This window comes from Bacillus rossius, chromosome 3, assembly GCF_032445375.1.
Source record: "Bacillus rossius redtenbacheri isolate Brsri chromosome 3, Brsri_v3, whole genome shotgun sequence".
In the NCBI taxonomy this organism is placed as follows: Eukaryota; Metazoa; Arthropoda; class Insecta; order Phasmatodea; family Bacillidae; genus Bacillus; species Bacillus rossius.
Window position 1 is genome coordinate 121,801,055 of NC_086332.1, and position 19,609 is coordinate 121,820,663.

The following is a 19,609-nucleotide window of genomic DNA, read 5'->3' on the forward strand; positions in this document are numbered from 1 at the left end:
TAAATTAAGGAAATACATGAGTAAACTGCAACAAAACACAGGGGCAAAAGAATAAAAGAAAAAGGGTTACAATATCACTTAACACATTTAGGGGTGCGGCGCACTGCAGCTAAGCGCCCTCTTGCCGGGCTAGAAACACACGCACACACGAGCGAGAGGTTTGAACTGAGATGGTGGTTGGGCGTTGTCATATCGGGCTCAAAGGGGCCGCAGGCCCGGACGACGTCAATATATATATATGATATAGGTGTGTGTGTATGTGTATGTATGTATGTATATAGGTATATTTTTAAGTTTAGCAACCAATACAGTAAGTCCTGAAATTTTTAAAGTTTTGAATTTTTGAATTTTACTCTCCACATTGTCACTCTTTATTTAGTGCCTAAAATATTCTTTGTTATCCATGGACAAACTTCACAAACTCCCCACATATTTCAGCTTGAATGCTTGGCTATGCTGAGTTTAATATCCCAGAGGCTCCGAATGAGCAGCGAGTTTGCTTGGCTTCAATATGCTTGAAGGCACATCTGCTTTTGAGGTTATAAATCTGTTTCTCTGGATAGTTTGTAGAGTATCTGGCACTGTTCATTCATAGGACACGAAAACTGTGCCGCGAGGCTTACAATAAGCTGTCAATTCCGGAAGAAAACTGCCAAATATTTAGCTTGAAATGTTGTTATTAAGTCTGGAGGAACGTTATTTTAAATGCACCCAGCACAAACGTTTTAGTTTTATATATAATATAGACATTTACATTTGTTATTGTATTTGTAGTCAATCCGTTGTAATTTTTATATATATATATTTTTTATTCAAATATTTTTAAATTTATATAACCTGTGTCAAATCACAAGGTTTTGAGTTTTGATAACCTCACACTACTGATAAAATGGTTATAATTTTCTGTGCTTTTATTTTTTTTGTAGACACCACAGACGTGACTGCATTCTTGTGGTTGGCCCAGTTGCGGTTCTACTGGGATCGAGACATCAATGACTGTGTCATCAGGCAGACCAACACCTATTTCGTGTACGGCTACGAATACCTGGGCATCGCTGGTCGCCTGGCCATCACTCCTCTCACCGACCGGTCAGTCGGCTTACTACTGCATTTGTGGGCTTCAACCAAACTCTTTTGCCGAAACAGAAAAAAAGATTATAAACTTCTGCAAGCTTTCAAGGCAATTGTCTGAGTTAGTTAGAATTTTGGTTCTTAGCTGAGAAAAATTTGAAGGATCATTCTGCATTTTCGGTACAATTCCAGTTGCTACCTTCGTGGTTGAAGTTATGTGTAGCTCCCTTGCCTCTTTATAATCTTTAATGTGGATGGCATGTGATTTGTGTTTAGCTAGAGCTGTTGACCAATTGGGAGCCACTTTCATTTTGATTTGCAGGGTTTTCCAACCAATGGTAAAGAGCTTGGATCAATGGCTTAAGCTTTAGCCCAATCAATGGGTGCTGTGCTTCTGGTTGGCTGGGCTATCTGGCCAATCAGAGATAACCTATCTTTTGTGGTGTGCTGTTTTAGAAGCTTATGAAGAGTTTTTTTTCCTATTTATATCCATCTTATTTACTCATACTTAATATCGTTGAACTAAAAAAGTATTTGACTTGTTTGGTGTTTTTCAGCATTTCAGTGCTAAATGTACAGAATGAGTTAAATGGAGCAAACATTTTGTAGTTTCAAGTATGACACAAATAATTTAACAAAATATATCGTTATAATTGAAACTTACCCTACTTGTTATTCTATTTCAGTCTGCATCAACTTAGAGAAAAAAACTATTACACTCCAATCTGGCAATGAAATATGAATCAAGATGTTATTGCTCCTTTAGCTGTAGCCATTACAAAATAAATCTACACTTATTGTATCCCTTTAAGAGAAAAATTACAAAAAATTTTTTTTGTAATATAAATACAGAAGTGAAACTGGAAAAAACAAATTAAAAAAACAAACATTTTTGCAAAAAGCCCACATAAATTTAAATATTTGTAACACTTGAGAGTAAAACTATGCTTACCCTGAATATTACCATCATAAAAAGAAACCTTTTAAATTTTATGAGTAAATGAATTCTCTTTTTAAGTTGCATTCCTGTTATTATAAATACATAATACATTCATTCAGGAGTGATTTTTCCAGATGTCTGACTTATTTTGATCCACAGTACTTCTTGGTTAATGTTGTACGTACTACTTGTTTTTTAAACTATGTATGTATTTTGATCTGTGTTTTTTTGTTTGTTTTCTAAACCAGTATTGTAGTAATCAGCTATTATGAGATGAAATATTTTTAAAAATCATTATAAAAAATTATGTGTACACAGGTTTATCTAGTTATTTAATAAAAATATGTCACAGTCAAATGTAGTGTGTTTCAAAATAGCAGATCATGGTTTTTTACTTTTTATTTGAAAACTAGTCTTTCTTGCACTCTTTCTTATGGGCGGTAGTTCTCAAAGTGCAGTGTCTTCTTTCACACACCCACCGCCCACCTCGCCAGCGGACGTTCGAAAGATGACTACAGTGCAGAGGTGGTAAAGTCCGAGAGAAAGCCACTGGGCGAATGATAGCCAGCAGCTTGCCGGCAGGTTGATTGAGGTTGTTTTAATATCGTGCCTAAATAGCCAAACTGACTGCCTGAGTGTATAGTAATAATAAATTAACATACAATGTTAGTAGTCTGGTCAACCAATTTGACCACGTGGTTGCTGCTAGTTATGCATACAATGACACTTACATACTTATTATTATTCTGGGCTTATAAATGTGTCCGTGGAGGAGAATAAAATAAACTGATTTTAAATGGCTAGTAAAGTAGGAAATGATGATGTAACGTTTGTCTTCCAGCAGGCTTCATGGCCATTATGCCACTTTATTGTAGCATTTCCTTGTATTAGGTCGAGGCATGAACACAAAAAAGTTAGAAGAAGATAAATGAGAGTTATCGTAAGTTAGAACCACATAATTTAGAAGGCCTGTGTGAATATTCAAATTTTCAAGTATCAAAACGAATAGTTTATTATTCAGATTCATTTTGATTTTGAATGCTAACACTTAAAAAAAACAACTAATGTTCAGTCATTTACGAATACGGCTTTACGGGATCTCGACAGTCAGAAAAAATTTCTGGATCACTGATTTTCTCGTCGGGTGGGGACAAAATTTCCACATGATATTCGTAATATTTTAGGGTTATTTATGTGGATTTTTCGCTACATCTGGCCACATAAATTTTGAGAAAACTGATATAGTAAAGCCGTTTAACACAGTAATTTGGAACCATTACTAACACCCACATTATCCGCTAAAGTAGTTTATGGAGAAGAGGTCCGGCAAGTCGTTAAAAATACAGTGTTTTCTCACATAATCATAGCACATTTTATTCTAAAATCAAGTTTGAAAAGTAGGGGAGCGATGATTATGCGGAATCAAAAATTTTGTTAGGCAAAGTTATTCATAAAAAAACCCGTTCATAGAAAGTACATTAAAAAAAAAAAAAGTGGATTATTCAAGATTACGGCAAACAATTTATATTCATAATTCATTAAACTAAAACCTTTCTTCAACTTTAAATAGAAAACCCAAACTGTAACGCGAACGCAGGCCACTTGAATCTGTGACGTGAACTAACGCGTATCTATTGCCGTAGTACACATTTACCACGAAAGAATGCGGGCCATCAAATGTAGTTAATTCGGCACTCGACTGAGAGCGCGCGCTGCATGCAATCGGCGATATATTGATATTCGACTACGTGCACACGCTCTATACGGGAAACAACATAACCAAACACGAATGATACCAACTAGCGCTGGCTGCATGTTCATAAGCGGTACGCCGCGGCGACGCAGACGATCAGATAAAGGAAATAACGTTTAAAAAGTCTTTAAAAGAACTCTTACACGTCGGAAACTTTGTATTTCTGTTTATTAAATAAGTAAGTGGTAATTTCCGAATAAATATTAGATTTATACTTTAAAATACATCGTTTTATACTGAAAAGATACCTACACAAAGCGGTGGGCATCTAATAGCGGGACCAAAAACATCATTCGACGTTTAAGCGAGAAGTTTTTTTTTCCCAATTTTGACGGGCAAAAATATAAAAACTAAATTACAGACCAATAAATTGTTGCAGCACAAGATACTGTAGTTGACAACTGTTTTGATTGAAAAGGTATGTAAAATAGCACGCGCACAGCATGTGAAGGCCGCGGATCCTGGCGGAGCTGATGTCGGGTGGCAGGGAGGCAGATAACCGGGGCACTGCGACTGACAAGCCCCGCCCCAGCCGAGCGCTGCACAATCGGGACACCCGCACGACCTACCGGACTGGCTCTCGTATCCCGTTAAAGTGAATCTTTATTCTCAATTTGGTTAACTTCGCAAATGTTTATAGATTGTTTGTTTATGAAACAATATTTATGTATTGTTGTGGGAGTCACTGGAAATCATGTTTACCTGCTTATTTATTGAGTTCTATAAAAGTAAGCCTATATTCATAAAAGGATGGAAAATAAGTGTTTCAATATAAATTAGAATTAATGGTAAGTCCAATGGACCTAAGATAATGTATTTCTTGCTAGGGAAATGTTTGTGTTATTTTACTGTTATTCTTGTTATCCTCTTTCTGTTTTCCCCTCATGAATGTTGGAACTGGATGTAGCATTTACACACCTGCTTCCTCTCTCCCATTTCCTCAGAGTTGGATATGGCTCTGCCGTGCACTTGTCATCAGCAATAACAATTATTCATGATTGGTTAACGGGCCTAATTCTGAATACACAATTAGTAAAAATTTTCAGGAAAAATACTTACAGGAAGATATTTGCTTTTACTGCAGAGATCACTCTAGCATTTCACAGTTGAAGCAAGCTAGCCTAGCTTCGTGATGACAGTGCACCCTCGCAAATTGGTTGGTAACTACTGTGTGCAGGTGCTACATCACGCTGACCACCGCGCTCCACATGCACTGGGGCGGCAACCCCCAGGGACCCGCCGGGACGGGCAAGACGGAGACCGTCAAGGATCTGGGCAGAAACCTCGGCCGCTACGTCATCGTCATCAACTGCTCGGAAGGCCTGGACTACCGCAGCATGGGCCGCATGTTCTCAGGTGCTCTCAGTATTCCTGTAACATCTCTGTTTCATACTTTACAGCAAAGTACAGGAACTAATTTTTGAATATAGTGCTTTTCGATCGCTAGTAATTCTTCTATTGCAAGAACTTGTTATTCCAAGAATTGAGTGTTATAAAAATTTAATTCTCTTGTATATTACTTTTTGCTTGCACTGTTGATTCATTTTCACTTAAGCACCTGACATTTACATTATTTTCAAAGCTAGTACACAGGACTTCAGCTTCCACAAGTTTGCCAGCAACAGTCCAGAGCTTCTGGCCATATTGCCACCATCTCAACTACAACAACCTATTGCTCATATGTTGTATGCTGATGGGCACTTGAGTCTGATGATACTTAGTCTTCACTGAAATGCTAGGTTAGATACATTCTCATACCCTGTACAAATGAGCCGCAGCTGCATTAAGAGTGGCATTCTGTTCAATGTGACAAAAATACTTGATTCACTTGGTTGAATACTACTTTTGTTATTATTGGCAAATTCAATGAATTTAGGCCAGTGTGAATATTACAATTTTTAAATACAAATACAAATTGTTTAGTATTTGTATTTCATTTAACTTTGAATACTAAAATGTCAAAATAACGATTATTCAATTATGTATAATATTTGATACAGTTTATCAGGTAAAATTGTCTTATATCAAAGTTTAAGTTATTTGTGCCATAAAAAATACCCAGTTTAGTTGTTTTAACTTTTACTGGGACTGCTAAATCAAAAGCATGAACTATACTCAGCACTTCAAACACATTAAACATATTAAAAGTTATACCATTACCATCACACAAAACAGTAATGTATAAAAAAATATCATGATTGAAAACACAAATTATACTGGACAGTTTGTTTAAACTTCAAAACAAACTATATCTCATTTTATCATGTGTACCTGTTTTGGGAAAAATAAATATCTATGACCATAGACGAAAGAACAAAACACGGACACTACTTTATGATGGTCATTGAAATGCTTTAGTTGCAACAAAAGTCACACTCGATCTATCTCCATGCAACACAGAAGCAGCTTACTTATTGTATTTATCTATGACGATACACGTTGAGACGAACTTCATGACTTCTCTAACAGTTTGAAATTAGAGTATACTGCTTTAGTATATCTTTGTGAGGTACAGTAGAACCCCGATTTAACGAAGTGCTAGGTTACCGAAAATGTTTACTCTAAATCGATGTTCCGTTAAATCCGATTTACCGATTTTCAATGACCCCCGCACTCATAATCGCGTACCTATGTTTCCATATCGTAGACAGGGTGGACGCTGATATCTTGTGCTGCCGTGCTATCTCAGACTTCGTCAACTTTCCATCTTCAACGTTTTTGATCTCGCTCGTACGGCCCCCGGTTCGTATGTACACCTCGGTCGTACATACAGATTTTTAGAAACCGTGAAAAATGAGGCATAAAAAAAAGTTTAAAAATACAGGAAAGCACCAGTACAACGAACTTCAGTTAAACGAACACTTCACTTAACCGAACTCATTGTTTGGTCCCGCCAAAAACGTATATAATAACCTTGAATTTTATTTCATCTTAACGAATTTTACGACGGTCCGTTTCTTCGTGAAACAAAAATATTCACTTGAACGAACAACCTTGAGGCAAATTATGAAAAAAATTATCATCCAAAAACTTGTTCTTTATTTTTAATTTTCTTATTCAAACGTAACAGCGTGTACGTAAACAAAAACAATAACGGAACTAGCATGTGTGCGCACGTACTATCGAAATTAGTATTAATTCTCGTGTTTTGAAATAATATTGGAATGGTATTACGTCCGTTGTACGATACAACTAGTACATATTCTCGGATTTTTCGTTTTTTGGCTACTTACATCACGATAATTTTTGTACGGTACTTTGGCTAACCTGTGTTTTAATTTATTTTTTGAAAGTCATTTTTTTCATCATAGTCCATAGTGTTTTTGTCGTGTCTACAGGCGTGAAATTTTTTACGTTTTTCAATAGTGTTGTGTTCTTCAGTGCCGGTTATAGAAATGAAGCGTGTGACAGAACAAAAGTGTATATGGGGGAGAAAAAAAATAACGCAATTCATCAAAACTTTCGACCTAAGACCTAACTATTCAAAAGAATGACGATGCTTGTCGTCTTCAAATGTTTTGGAACACCGCGCGTTTTGTAATGTATGCACGTGTGACTTTTCGATTGCACACGTTGGAAGGGATGATTGTAGAGGGCACATTGAATTAAAGAAACATGCGGAACATTTTATAGTCATGACGAGCAATAAATCCATATCGTAGTTTTTTCGCTACATCTGAAGAAACGAAAGTAACTAACGCAGAGTAATTGTTTACAAGTTCTGTTGTTTGTTTGTAAGACAGTTCTTATCCAACCAGGATAAAAGAAGCAAATAAAAAGACAATTGTTCAAAATTATAACTTTGCATACTTTGAATTGAAGGTTGAAAATTTCCTGTAAAATTATTGACATTTCTTACATATTCAGATGATTGTATTCTTCAAATCGTTTTTTTTTCTTTGATTCATTAATTTTCATTGTATTCATATGCATAGGCCTACATTTTTCATTTTTTTTTTTTGCATATTATTGTCCTTATTTTATCTTGTGTGTGTCATAATTCCTCAGGAAAAATTTATCGTGCATGATTTACATGTACTTTTTCCATATAATTGTCATTACTGATGGGTGTGATTTGAGGTTGGCAGCTCTGCCTACAATGTGTCTCCTGACCATAGACAAAGCATCAGCAGAGAGTATGTGAACAGGTTCTTCAAGCGGCCATAGACTAATGACTGAGATACTGAACCTTAGTACACTTAAGGTGTTTCATGTGTTTATCGGTATACATATTTATAACAATGCTTATGTTTCAGTATAAAGAACTTCAGTATAACAAACTCAACTATTTTTTGGTCCCTTCATGTTCTTTATAGTGAAGCTTTCCTGTATTAGGAATGGGACGAATCCACATTTTGGTCGAATCCGAATCCTTGTTCGAATCCTCAGTGTTTGTCATCGAATCTCGACTCCCAGTCCCACACTAAACTTCACCACATGTTATTAAAAAAAATCACACATTTATTTTAAAAAATTACATAGGCCTATGTATTAAAAAAAATCACATGTGTATTTATAAAATTATAAAATAAGTGCATAGTGTATACACCTGATATAAAATAGAGACAAATAACCTCAAAAACCACACACGTAAGTTTGCATCTGTCTAATTCTCTGTTAAATTAATACTTCGTTTGTTTTCAATTACATACGTTTGTATAATAGACACCATTTAAAAAAAGTTACTTTTTTTCTGCAATGTTATATTATTGAAGGTTGGAAATGATTTAGTAGTTATGCTAATTGACAAAATGCAGCATAGTTTATCTTATGTTTGTGATATTTCCGTTACATTTATAATATAGTTTAGGTATACAATTTTCTAGAGCTGGACGAACCTCAGTTCTCTGGTTTCGAACCGAACCAAACTGATTCGAACCATAGCAAAAAAATTTCGAACCGAGCCAAACCTAACCTCATACAGAAATAATTGCTTTGAATTAAAATGAACCGATGACCAGCATTTTGGTCTTCAACTGAGTGGTGAGAAAGAAAGGCTCTCCAGCCATATGTAAAATTAAAACATTATATAGCTTAGCTTATATATATACCAACTTTTAATTCATGAAGAAGTTCCATCTAAATTTCAAAAAGACAATCTTCCTATTTTAGTGTACACTAACATTCATTAAAAAAAATATAATATTATAAAGATGACGAACATTCAGCATAAGGCCACATAACATATTTTTGTGGTAGACATAACCTAACATTTTTAATAAGTAAAACTTTTTAATAGGACATTAAAAAAAAGTCGAATGTGAATAAGTTACCTATCTACATTACAAAACCCGCTGACTGCAGTTGCTGTTTTCTTGGAAGAATGCTGCTCGTCAGAAGAAACTTTAGACATTTTTTGGGGTGGTTCTGGATCATCTTTATGTTTTCTCCATTTGGAAAACTTAAACGACGTAAGCCTGCTCATCGCAAATCACCTCAAAAACAATAATATTGTAAACGTAACGTAAGAAGTGTGGTTATAGAAATTTGCGTCGGAAAAAAGAAAACACGAGAAATAAAGATGGCTGCCGCGACTACGCTAGTCAACTTAGCACCGTACTGTAAAATTTACTGGACCAGTACTTTTAATACACAAGATTAAATTAATATTTTCACTACCTGACTGTTATAACCAAAAAGGCCAAAGAAAATAAATACATCCCAGTAATTTAAAATACGTAATTTACGTAATCATTTCCTACCGCATTTGTCTTGTGTTAACTTGATCACGTTAGTTTTGCCGAAATACGAGAGTTCTCGTACATGCGCTTTAGTTTAACGTATGGGGTACGCAATCTTTGGTGATTTTACAACACTTCTCGTAGACGCACTATAGTTAAAGGTATAATATTAGGGGTGTGCGGGATCCCGATGCTTCGGGAAAAAAGTCGGGAAAATAGGCTTCCCGAAATGCGGGGCGGGAATTTTATTACTCCCGAATTTTTCGGGAAATTGTTTAAAAATTTACAAATGTTTACTAATCATGTGAAAATATTTTCTATCAATTCAAACTGTTTTTACAATAATATTTTTAATGGATTCATACATTTTTGAAGGGTTTCTGTACTATTTAAACGCAAAAACATCTTTTTAACGTATGCCGATCGTAGCGACAGTTGTGGTGTGCAGTGAATTATGATAATCGTTTACACATACATATCTAATTGGAATATAAAACACGTACATGGAGTACCTTAAATATTGTATGCGTTCATAAATATATTTCTTCAAGGGTACAAATACGTGAATAGTCAGTTATATAACGTTTTTGCCATCACCATCGAATACTTAACCTAACACCACTGTGTCCTTAGACACAAACAAAACACATGCGCAATCCAACCTTTTCGCCAAAGATTTAAGAAATACTAGACTTGCGTTACATAACGAAGCGTAACCGTTCTCATTACTTGATAGCAGTGGCGATATAGAGAACTTTGAAAAATACGAAATCACGTAGTTTTACACCACTGCTCACGAGTATCTAAACATCTATGATTTTGCTTTGGGAGAATAAAATAATAGTTGTTTACTGTTTAGTTTGGCGGGCTTTGTCGGCTGACGTTACATTATTAAGGCTTGTGCAAAGTATCTGTTCCTATTTTCGATGCCGTTGTATATCAAAACAAACTAGCAGCCTACAAATAATGGATGTCGCAACTGATCAGCTTGTTACTTCTAAACTTAAAAGTGTTTGTAAGTATTTTGAACGTCTGACAGACATAAATCCCTGGCAAAGTGTCTCTCGTGTGAAATTTTTTTTTCAGATGCGAGCATTGTAGCACGTCTGGCTACAAAAAAAGAATTTGAAGATGCTAAAAAATATGAAGTCGCCGCTGAAAAAAGGGCAAGTGAAGCAGACAAAAGAAATAGCAGCAAAAAAAAAAAAACTAACTTTGCGAGAAACGTTTAAATGGCCATCTTCTCATATTATAATTTGTCGCGTACCCGTCTCCGTAGAATGCGTGGAGACGTGGCGGACGTCGCTCGGCCGTTTTCTAGTGTTGCCCGGCGCCAGCTCTCTCGCGTAGAGCAGCCTCCTGCGGGGAGGCAGGGGTGGACCGTCCGGCCCGTGTAGCTGCCGAGGGACGTCTCGCGCGCTGGAGAAATGTGCGGTGCAGGCTAGTTCTGTTAGTCCACGTGTTTTGGCCCGCGGACACGCCAGATACAAAACAACACTCACGCACACGGTAAATAAAACGATAAAAAAGAGATTATACACACTATAGAACAGAATCCAAAAGCGATAATAGCGGCGAGTTTATGGAGCGTCTCGCGGCCGCGTCTAGCCTCGAAGGTGGCTCGCACGGGACTGGAGACCAGGACGCCGGCGCACTGCTCTCGCGCGCACGGAGCGGAAGTGACGTCATTCCCAAAGCCGCGGCGCGCTGCGGACAGGGCTGTGATCCGGGCTTTAACCCAGAGGCACGGAGGTACGACGTCAGATGCCCCCCCCTGGATAAGCCCGGGTCAATGCCGTCCGTGCTTCCACCCGAGGCAGCAGGATCGGGACGCCCTCTCCCACGGCGGTCGTTGGAGTTAGGGCCGCCTTTCTCGCCCCGTACTCGCCGGGTAGTCGTACACAAACGCGTCCAGCTCCGAGCCTGTGACATAGTCTGCCAAGTAACGTGGGGCTCGCCGACGTCGCCGGTTGCGTCTCGGGGTCGTCTCAGCCGGCTCCTCGACTGTGACTCTGAACTCTGCATCGGCGAGGGAGGCACCATGTCCCCATCCACCTCGGGTGGGGGAGAGTGGCTCAGCTGCCTCCTCCTCGTCCGGTTCGGTCACCAGAGGTTGTTCGCCCGCCGCATCGGCGCCCGCCTCGGGCATCCCGGTGACGTCATCGATCTGTGTCCGCGTCGTGCGTCTCCGACGGTGTCGCCTCGGACTTGTGGCCGAGCTTCCTGCTGTTACCAGGGTCGCTGTTTCGGGGCTGGGGGTGGCATGGAACAGGCCCCGCATGCCTCGGGGTGTGATCGAGTCGTCGGAAGTAGGCGTTTCGTCCACTTCTACCAGGGTGACATCTTCAGAGACCAAATTTTCTCCTGGGACTGATGTTCTCCGTATGGTGTCTCGGTGCACTTTTCGCGCCCGCCGTCCATCAAGGCGGACTAGGTAGGTGCTCCTACTTAGCCGTTTAAGGATCGGGTGTGGTCCCGACCATCTGGGGCTCAACCCGGCACTGTAGTTCTTCGGCGCGCTGGACAGAGGCTGCGTGCGCACGTATACCAGTTCTCCAGGTTGGAGTTCCGGTGGCATTCGGGTCGTCTGCGGTGTTATCTGGCGAGTATAGGCCCTCTGGTGTTCGAGCGCTGTTGTCATTTCTGCCTCTCGCCGTTGACGGCGCTCCTCTGGATCTTCTTCTTCATCGGCTACCCCGTGGGCTGTCCATTCTCCTGGCAAGGGCAAATTGTGGCCTTGGACCATTTCCGCCGGGGTCATTCCTGTGGCTGCATTGGTTCTGCGACGGATACAAAACAGAGCCTCTGCAAGATGGTTGTCCCACTTAGTATGGTCGCTACCCAGCCTTATGCGCATCTGGACTTTCAACTCTTGGTTTCGCCTTTCCGTCGGGTTGGCTCGGGGGTGGTAGGCAGGTGTGGTCCGGTGTTCGACGTGCCACGAGTTGCACATCTCCCGCCACTGCCTCCCGACGAATTGGCTGGCATTGTCCGTCAGCAGGTCTCTCGGGTAGCCCCAACGTGGGAAGAATTCCGTTTGCAATATTGTCCCAATGGTGTTGGCCCGTACATTGCTGGTGGGGTAAGCTTCTACCCAACGGGTAAAGAGATCGGTCACTACCACCAGGAATCTCTTGCCCCGGGCTGTGCGGGGATATGGCCCCATGACATCCAGCGCGACGGACTGGAAAGGGGTAGTGGGAATGCGAGGCTGTTGTTGCTCCATCCCGTCGCTCCGCCGCGCTTTCCGCTCTTGGCACATCTCACAAGTCCTCACGTACTCCCGCACGTCCCGGGCCATGCCGGGCCAGTGGTAGTGCTGACCGACCGCCCGCCGTGTTTGGTCTGCCCCAGGGTGTCCGGCCAGGTCGTGATCATGCATAAAGCGCAGCACCGCTTCACGTGCCTCCGGTGGGACATAGGTGCGCCACTCCTGATCGGGTCCCAGTCCTCGTATGTAGAGCACACCGTCCCTCGTAGTCCAGGTCTCACATGGTTCCGCTATTTGCTTCGCGCGTCTGCGCTCAGCATCCTGAGAGGTGCGTTGGGCATCGTGCACCCGACGTTTCAGCTCGACCATGTCCGCAGGAGGCGGGTCGTCGTCTACACCTAGAGCAAGCAGGCGGCAGGTTGGGTCCCTTGGGTGGTGGTGATCCGTCTCACGGCCAGGTGGCAGTATCTCGTCCCAAGATACCTCGTCCTTCAGGCACGATCCCTCCTCAGGGTCCCGTGACAGGGCATCCGGCAGCTCGTTTTCTACTCCTGGAACGTGCTCCATAACGAAGTCGAACGACTGTAGAAACAGCGCCCACCTCACGAGTTTGCTTTTCCGCCCCTGGAGGGTCCGCAACCATGTGAGGCATTGGTTGTCCGTGCGCAATACAAATTGCCTACCCTCGAGGTGGGGACGGTATTTCTTCAGTGCCCATACCACAGCCAGGCACTCCTGTTCATTGCTGTGGTAATTCCGTTCCGCGCGGCCGAACTTGGCACTGGCGTAGTCGATTATGCACCTGTCCCCATTTTCGTCTCGTTGATATAGCACCGCGCCCACCCCCTCGGCGCTCGCATCCGTCTGCACGTACAGCGTCCTCTCGGGGTTTATCCGTGACAGAGTGTGGCATCGGAGAAAAGCCGCCTTCAAGCTGTCCAGCGCCTGCTGTGCAGCCGGTGTCCAGTGGTATCGCTGTCGTGGTGACAAAAGATCTGTCAGAGGGGCAGTGAGCGTGGAGAACTGCGGGATATAGTTCCGCAGCCAGTTGGCGAAGCCCAAGAGCTTCTGCAACTGCTTGCGGGTTCTAGGGGGTTCAGCTTCTGCAATTTTCGCCAGGTGCATCGGGTGCGGACGATTTCCCTCAGCATCCACCACATGCCCCAAAAACTCCACCTCTCTCCGTCCAATGTGACACTTCTGTGTGGCACAGGTCAAGTGGTGCATTTGGAGCCGCTCCAGGACCAGGGACAAGTGCTGCACATGGTCCTCCCAGGTCTTGGAGTACACAATCACGTCGTCGAGGTAGGCTGTCACGAACTGGCCAATGTACCCTTCCAGTACGCGGGCCATCATAGCTTGAAATGTGGCCGGCGCGCACTTGAGCCCGAAGGGCATGGCACAGAACTGAAATCGTCTACCATCGGGCACCGTGAACGCAGTCTTTTCTCTGTCACCTGGGTGTATTGGCACCTGCCAATACCCCGAACATAAGTCAAGGGTCGTGAACACTCGTGCATTGCCCAGGCCTGCCAAGGCCTCGTCCACACTGATCTGCGGTGGTGGAGAACTAATGGTGACACTATTCAGGGGACGGAAGTCCACACAGAAGCGCATGGTCCCATCCTTCTTGGCAGCAAGGACGATGCGTGAGTTGTATGCGCTGTTGGAGGGTTCAATGACACCATCTCGCAACATTTCGTGCACTTGCTCACGTATTACCCGTTGCTCGCGGAAACCATATCCCCTGGGGGCCTCATACACTGGTTGGTCGTGCATAGTGGGGATTCGGTGTTCTGTCACCGTTGTGCGCCTGAGTGGGTCGGCAGTGGCGAAGATGCTCTGCCTTTCCCTTATGAGCCGCCTGAATGCATCCTGATACTCTGGGGGTACATCATTGTCCACATCTTCTAACTTCGTGGGCTCTCTCGGGGGAGGTGGTGCTCTACCTAGTGCATACACTGCCAGGCGCTCATGTTTGCCAACATTCACTAGCCCAGAGGCCGGCGCTATCACTGTGTCATGCTCTACCAACCAAGGCTGTCCCAGCACTAGGTCCTCCCTGAGTCCCTCTACTACAACTGCTGCCGTCTGGGTAACCAGCTCCCTCACACTCACCGTTATGATGGCGTCCCCGATGGCTGTCCCGACTCCGGTGCTCGTGGCCAGACGCAGTGCACAGCGTCTCGGTGTGACGTCCGCTGGCGGCACCAAGTGTTGGGCCACGAACACGTGGCTCGCACCTGTATCTACGAGAGCAGCCGTCGGTCTCCCGTTCAGAGTGACGGGTACCCGCATCAGCCGGTCGTCAGGGGTGGTGAGCTGTCCCAGTGTTATGTGTGTCTCGGCCTTGGCTTCGGGAAGGAGGTTAGGTGGTGTGGGGGGCAGAACTGTTGGTCCTACACCCCCTGCTGCCCGTTTCCCGCCAGTTGTTGTTGTTGTTGTTGTTGTCTTGGGCAGTCCTGGTGCCAATGGAACGTGTCCTGCGGGCATCCAAGGCGACACTGGGGTGGTCGGCCTCCGTCCCGCCGATTCCCCGCGTTCCGCCACTCTGGTGCGGTGGTCTGTCGTCTGCCACTCGGTGGGCCTTCGATTGCCTGTGCTACCATCTGCCGTGGACGTTCGAGCTGCATGTCTCCCTCTGGGAGAGCGGGCGCTCTGTACTCGTGTCTGGGCTCTCGTCCGGGAGTGGTCATAGTTGTCCGTCGCCCCAGAAGGCGCTGCAGGTTGCCCTCCGTGGCTACGGCCTGTCGCACATATTCTTCAACAGACCCGTTGCAATACGGCCTGAGGAAGGGTTGTAATTCTTCCCGCACTAACGCGGTCACGTCCGGCAACGCTTGCTCCGGCGCTTCCCCTGGGGCTATGCGACGATATAGCTGCAACTTGCCCGCCAGGAATCTCTCCACCGATTCCGTGTCCCTCTGCGCCTCGCCGTAGAAACGGGCCTTGCAGCTCAAGACTGCCTGGCGGTCATCAAATCGCTGCATGAGACGCGTGGAGAACTCCCGCCACTGCATATCGTATCGCCCCCATAGAGTCCACCACTCACGAGCTCGACCACGCAACTGTTCGCTTGTGCGCTGAGTCCACTCCTCTACCGGCACACTGCACTGTAACATGCGCCTCTCACACCACCGCACAAACTCCCGTGGGTCTTCGTGCACGAGCACGCTAAACTTTGGCAGCTCTATACGCCCAGCCCCTGTGGCAACCTGCACAGCGTACGCGACTGGCGGCGCTGCCGAGTTCTTAGGTGTGTCCCAGTCAATTAGGTTCGGCGACGGTGGATTCTGGTTCGGTAACATCGACCCGACGCGGTTGCCCGAGCAGCCTCTACACTCGTCACATCCCCCTTTTTCCCGGTACACGGCCCTCTTTGTGTTCGGGGCTACCCTATGCATCTGCTCTGATGATGTATCCCTGTCCCATAACAACACACCCTCAGCAGTTTCTGTCTTCACCTCACTGCGCCTCAGTGGCGCGCACGTACACGTGTTCCGACACTGCCACTCTCCTTTCACAAGGTCCATTCCTTTCGGTAGCTGACACGTCGCGCACGTAACTGTCAACCCGCGCGGCAGCATTGTTTACAAACACGGGGCCCACGTGGCCGCTCCGTCTGCGCAGCCTGCCCGCGCAGGCTATCACCGCGCCCGCCCGAACACCGCCGGCGCGCCCCGAAGATCACCGATGGCAGAACGGCGAAAGGGTGAAAAAGGAGGGGGTACCACGGTGCGTTATCCCGTTGGAGGGGGGTGGTGGTGAATCGACGGGAAATATAATCCGGTTGCGGGACGGGAGACGGCGATGCGTTATCAGCTGAACCGTGAAACTGATAGGTGTTGAAAACGTGGGAAAGGAATGGTTGCGTCCTCGCGTTGATGAGATCAGAAGTACTGTCTAGGTGAATAAGTGAATCCATCCATTGTCCCAGGTGGATTTTCACGCTGTCTGATCACTCACTGTACACTCTTTTCCCGCACTGCACGCGCTCTCCTGTGGACTTGCAGTTCGCCACACATACGGGCGCCAAATGTCGCGTACCCGTCTCCGTAGAATGCGTGGAGACGTGGCGGACGTCGCTCGGCCGTTTTCTAGTGTTGCCCGGCGCCAGCTCTCTCGCGTAGAGCAGCCTCCTGCGGGGAGGCAGGGGTGGACCGTCCGGCCCGTGTAGCTGCCGAGGGACGTCTCGCGCGCTGGAGAAATGTGCGGTGCAGGCTAGTTGTGTTAGTCCACGTGTTTTGGCCCGCGGACACGCCAGATACAAAACAACACTCACGCACACGGTAAATAAAACGATAAAAAAGAGATTATACACACTATAGAACAGAATCCAAAAGCGATAATAGCGGCGAGTTTATGGAGCGTCTCGCGGCCGCGTCTAGCCTCGAAGGTGGCTCGCACGGGACTGGAGACCAGGACGCCGGCGCACTGCTCTCGCGCGCACGGAGCGGAAGTGACGTCATTCCCAAAGCCGCGGCGCGCTGCGGACAGGGCTGTGATCCGGGCTTTAACCCAGAGGCACGGAGGTACGACGTCAAATTAAAAATTTGCTTTTTTTTTTTTTAATTTTCCCGATCCCGCCCCGTTTCCCGCGGGAATAATTTATTTTTCCCGAAAATTTCCCGCAGTACAAAAACCTATTCCCGCACACCCCTATATAATATACAATACTTTTGGCATTTGTACGATAGTTTATATTACGTAGTACGATAAATGCATACAAAATTCTCTACCGTAAACAAAAAACAAAGTGCGCCTAAATGGAAATTGCGAGTTATGCGATGATTAATAATTTTTTTTTATTTTGTCTGCGCTTGAAACTGTTGAGGCGACATTTATGCTATAAAAGTCGGAATATTACAAGTAATGGAATTTTGTTGTGCTGTTTTGTGAATGGTCTGAAATGAGGTTTAAAAAATTAGAAAAACATAATTTTTTTTTAAACGAAAGTTTGGTTTTTCGAATATATTTTAAGATGTTTCGAACCGAACGTAAGAGTTCGGTTCGATTCGAAGTTTTCGAACTTCGCCCAGCACTACAATTTTCAATTACTACCTAAAACTCTTAAAAACCCACCTCGAATCCCACCTCGGATCATACGAATCCTCGAATCCATAGGATTTTGTATATTCGACGAATCCAAGATTCGAAAATCCCATCCCTAAAAAATATGTAAAGTGTAAAAATACGTTAAAGTTTATTAAAATACACTCGCAACCTGCAGCGTTTATAACAAAAACGAGCTACATACACATTGCGTCACAGTAAATAATTAAAAAAAAAATGCCGCAAATTGATGGAAATTTACCGTCCATAGCGCGCCGTACGCGGAGAAAGGTCATTGTACTTGGTCAGCTGCTGTTACGGCCGCCGGCTGACTCTCTTTGTTCGCTCAGCTGCGCAGCACTTATAAAAAACGTATTCCAAAAACTAAACACCGCGCACAAAGCTCTTACTGAGAATATAGAGCTGTAACAAACCGTATGTATTCGGTACTGAGTAACGGGTGCGCCATCTAGTAACGAGTAACGAAACGTTACACACGGCTGCATCTCGTTACTCGCATTTTTCGTATGTTTTACGCATGCGCGCACATATTCGATGAATTTGCGTTACAAAGAACGATGTTTGTTTATTAAGTAAAGTATAATTTGGAAATTCGTCGTCAAAGTTTTTTACTGTTTACTAAAGGTATTGTGTATGTAGACAAAGTTAAGATTGGAACAGAAACAACGGAAGAAAGCATTGTTTACAAATTAGAAATATGTATGTTTTTGTTTTTTATTATCGCGTAATTTCACGTTTTTTTTTGTTATTATCTTAAAAGAGATAATATAAAAAAGATGCATTAATGAGATTTAATTGTTTCTTGGTTATCAAAAACTGTTAATTATCAAATATTGTTAATTGTTTATATTCTATTTATTATTATTTACGCGACGTCATAATGTACGCGTACGCAATACGACTCGATTCGTTGGTGCAACATAACATAGCTTTTTAATGCGGTTTCAGAAGTAACGAGTAACGTAACGATACGATAGTAACAAGTACTAATTGTTATAGTAACGAATACATACAGGTACGCTTTTTTTCGTTACTTTTACACATCTAGAGAATAATGATAATGGCGTATTGGTGTGACGTGGTCACAAGTTGAAAAAACCTGGAGGATGGGAAAGGGAATATTTGGAAACGTGTGATTATTGGCTAGCACTGTTACTATGCGGGCGTGATTGGAAGATAACGTGGTGAGTCAAGCCAAGGATGGAGAAGGGGGAGGGGGATGCGGACAAAGAAACCCTTCATGACGTCATGTGTCGCGGACAGTCTATCTATCCATGCGCGCGCAATGGCATGCACCTACGCAATTCAGTTACAGCGCCCGGAGTTTTTAAGCAATTTGAACAATTTTTGTAATTTTTTCGTATTTGGACAGATGATGCAAAGGCACATATTAATATATAGTACCTCCATTCTATTACTGACACCACAGAGTGTATTTTTTAATAAGATTCCATTACTATTTACTTGCATTTTTTGGAAATCTATATTATTATTTTAATAAATTGGTGATTTTTGTTGGTTTCTGAAAACCTTTACGTTAAATCGCTGTTTTCGTTAAATCCGTGTTCGCAAAATCGGGGTTCTACTCAGTGGCGAGGCGTGAGGTTTACATGAGGGGAAGCAACAACTCCGTTCACCCCAAAACATGTCCGGCCGGGGGGGGGGGGGGGATCCTGGTGCCCTCCCCCGGGAAAATATGGATTTCAAGGTACAAAAGGGTGCTGTTTATGTAGTTTTCTTACTGAACATTGACTATTCCACAGGTAGAAAAATTGACATTTTTTTTATTTATAAATTATTTTTGAAAAATAATAATGTTTGACTTACATTATTCTGATAATAAAATACCTACTCTACATTATTTATATACTAATTGGGAG

General features: G+C 43.5%; 1 protein-coding gene across 2 annotated transcripts in view; it reads left to right on the forward strand.

The window, feature by feature from the left end:
• LOC134531211 (dynein axonemal heavy chain 2) overlaps positions 1–19,609 on the forward strand; it is an 864,487-nt gene that overhangs the window by 378,100 nt on the left and 466,778 nt on the right. For both annotated transcript variants that reach the window (XM_063366870.1, XM_063366871.1), the window contains 2 exons: positions 927–1,089; positions 4,942–5,120. In XM_063366870.1, the coding sequence (XP_063222940.1) occupies positions 927–1,089; positions 4,942–5,120 (342 nt within the window). The remainder of the gene's footprint in view (positions 1–926; positions 1,090–4,941; positions 5,121–19,609) is intronic.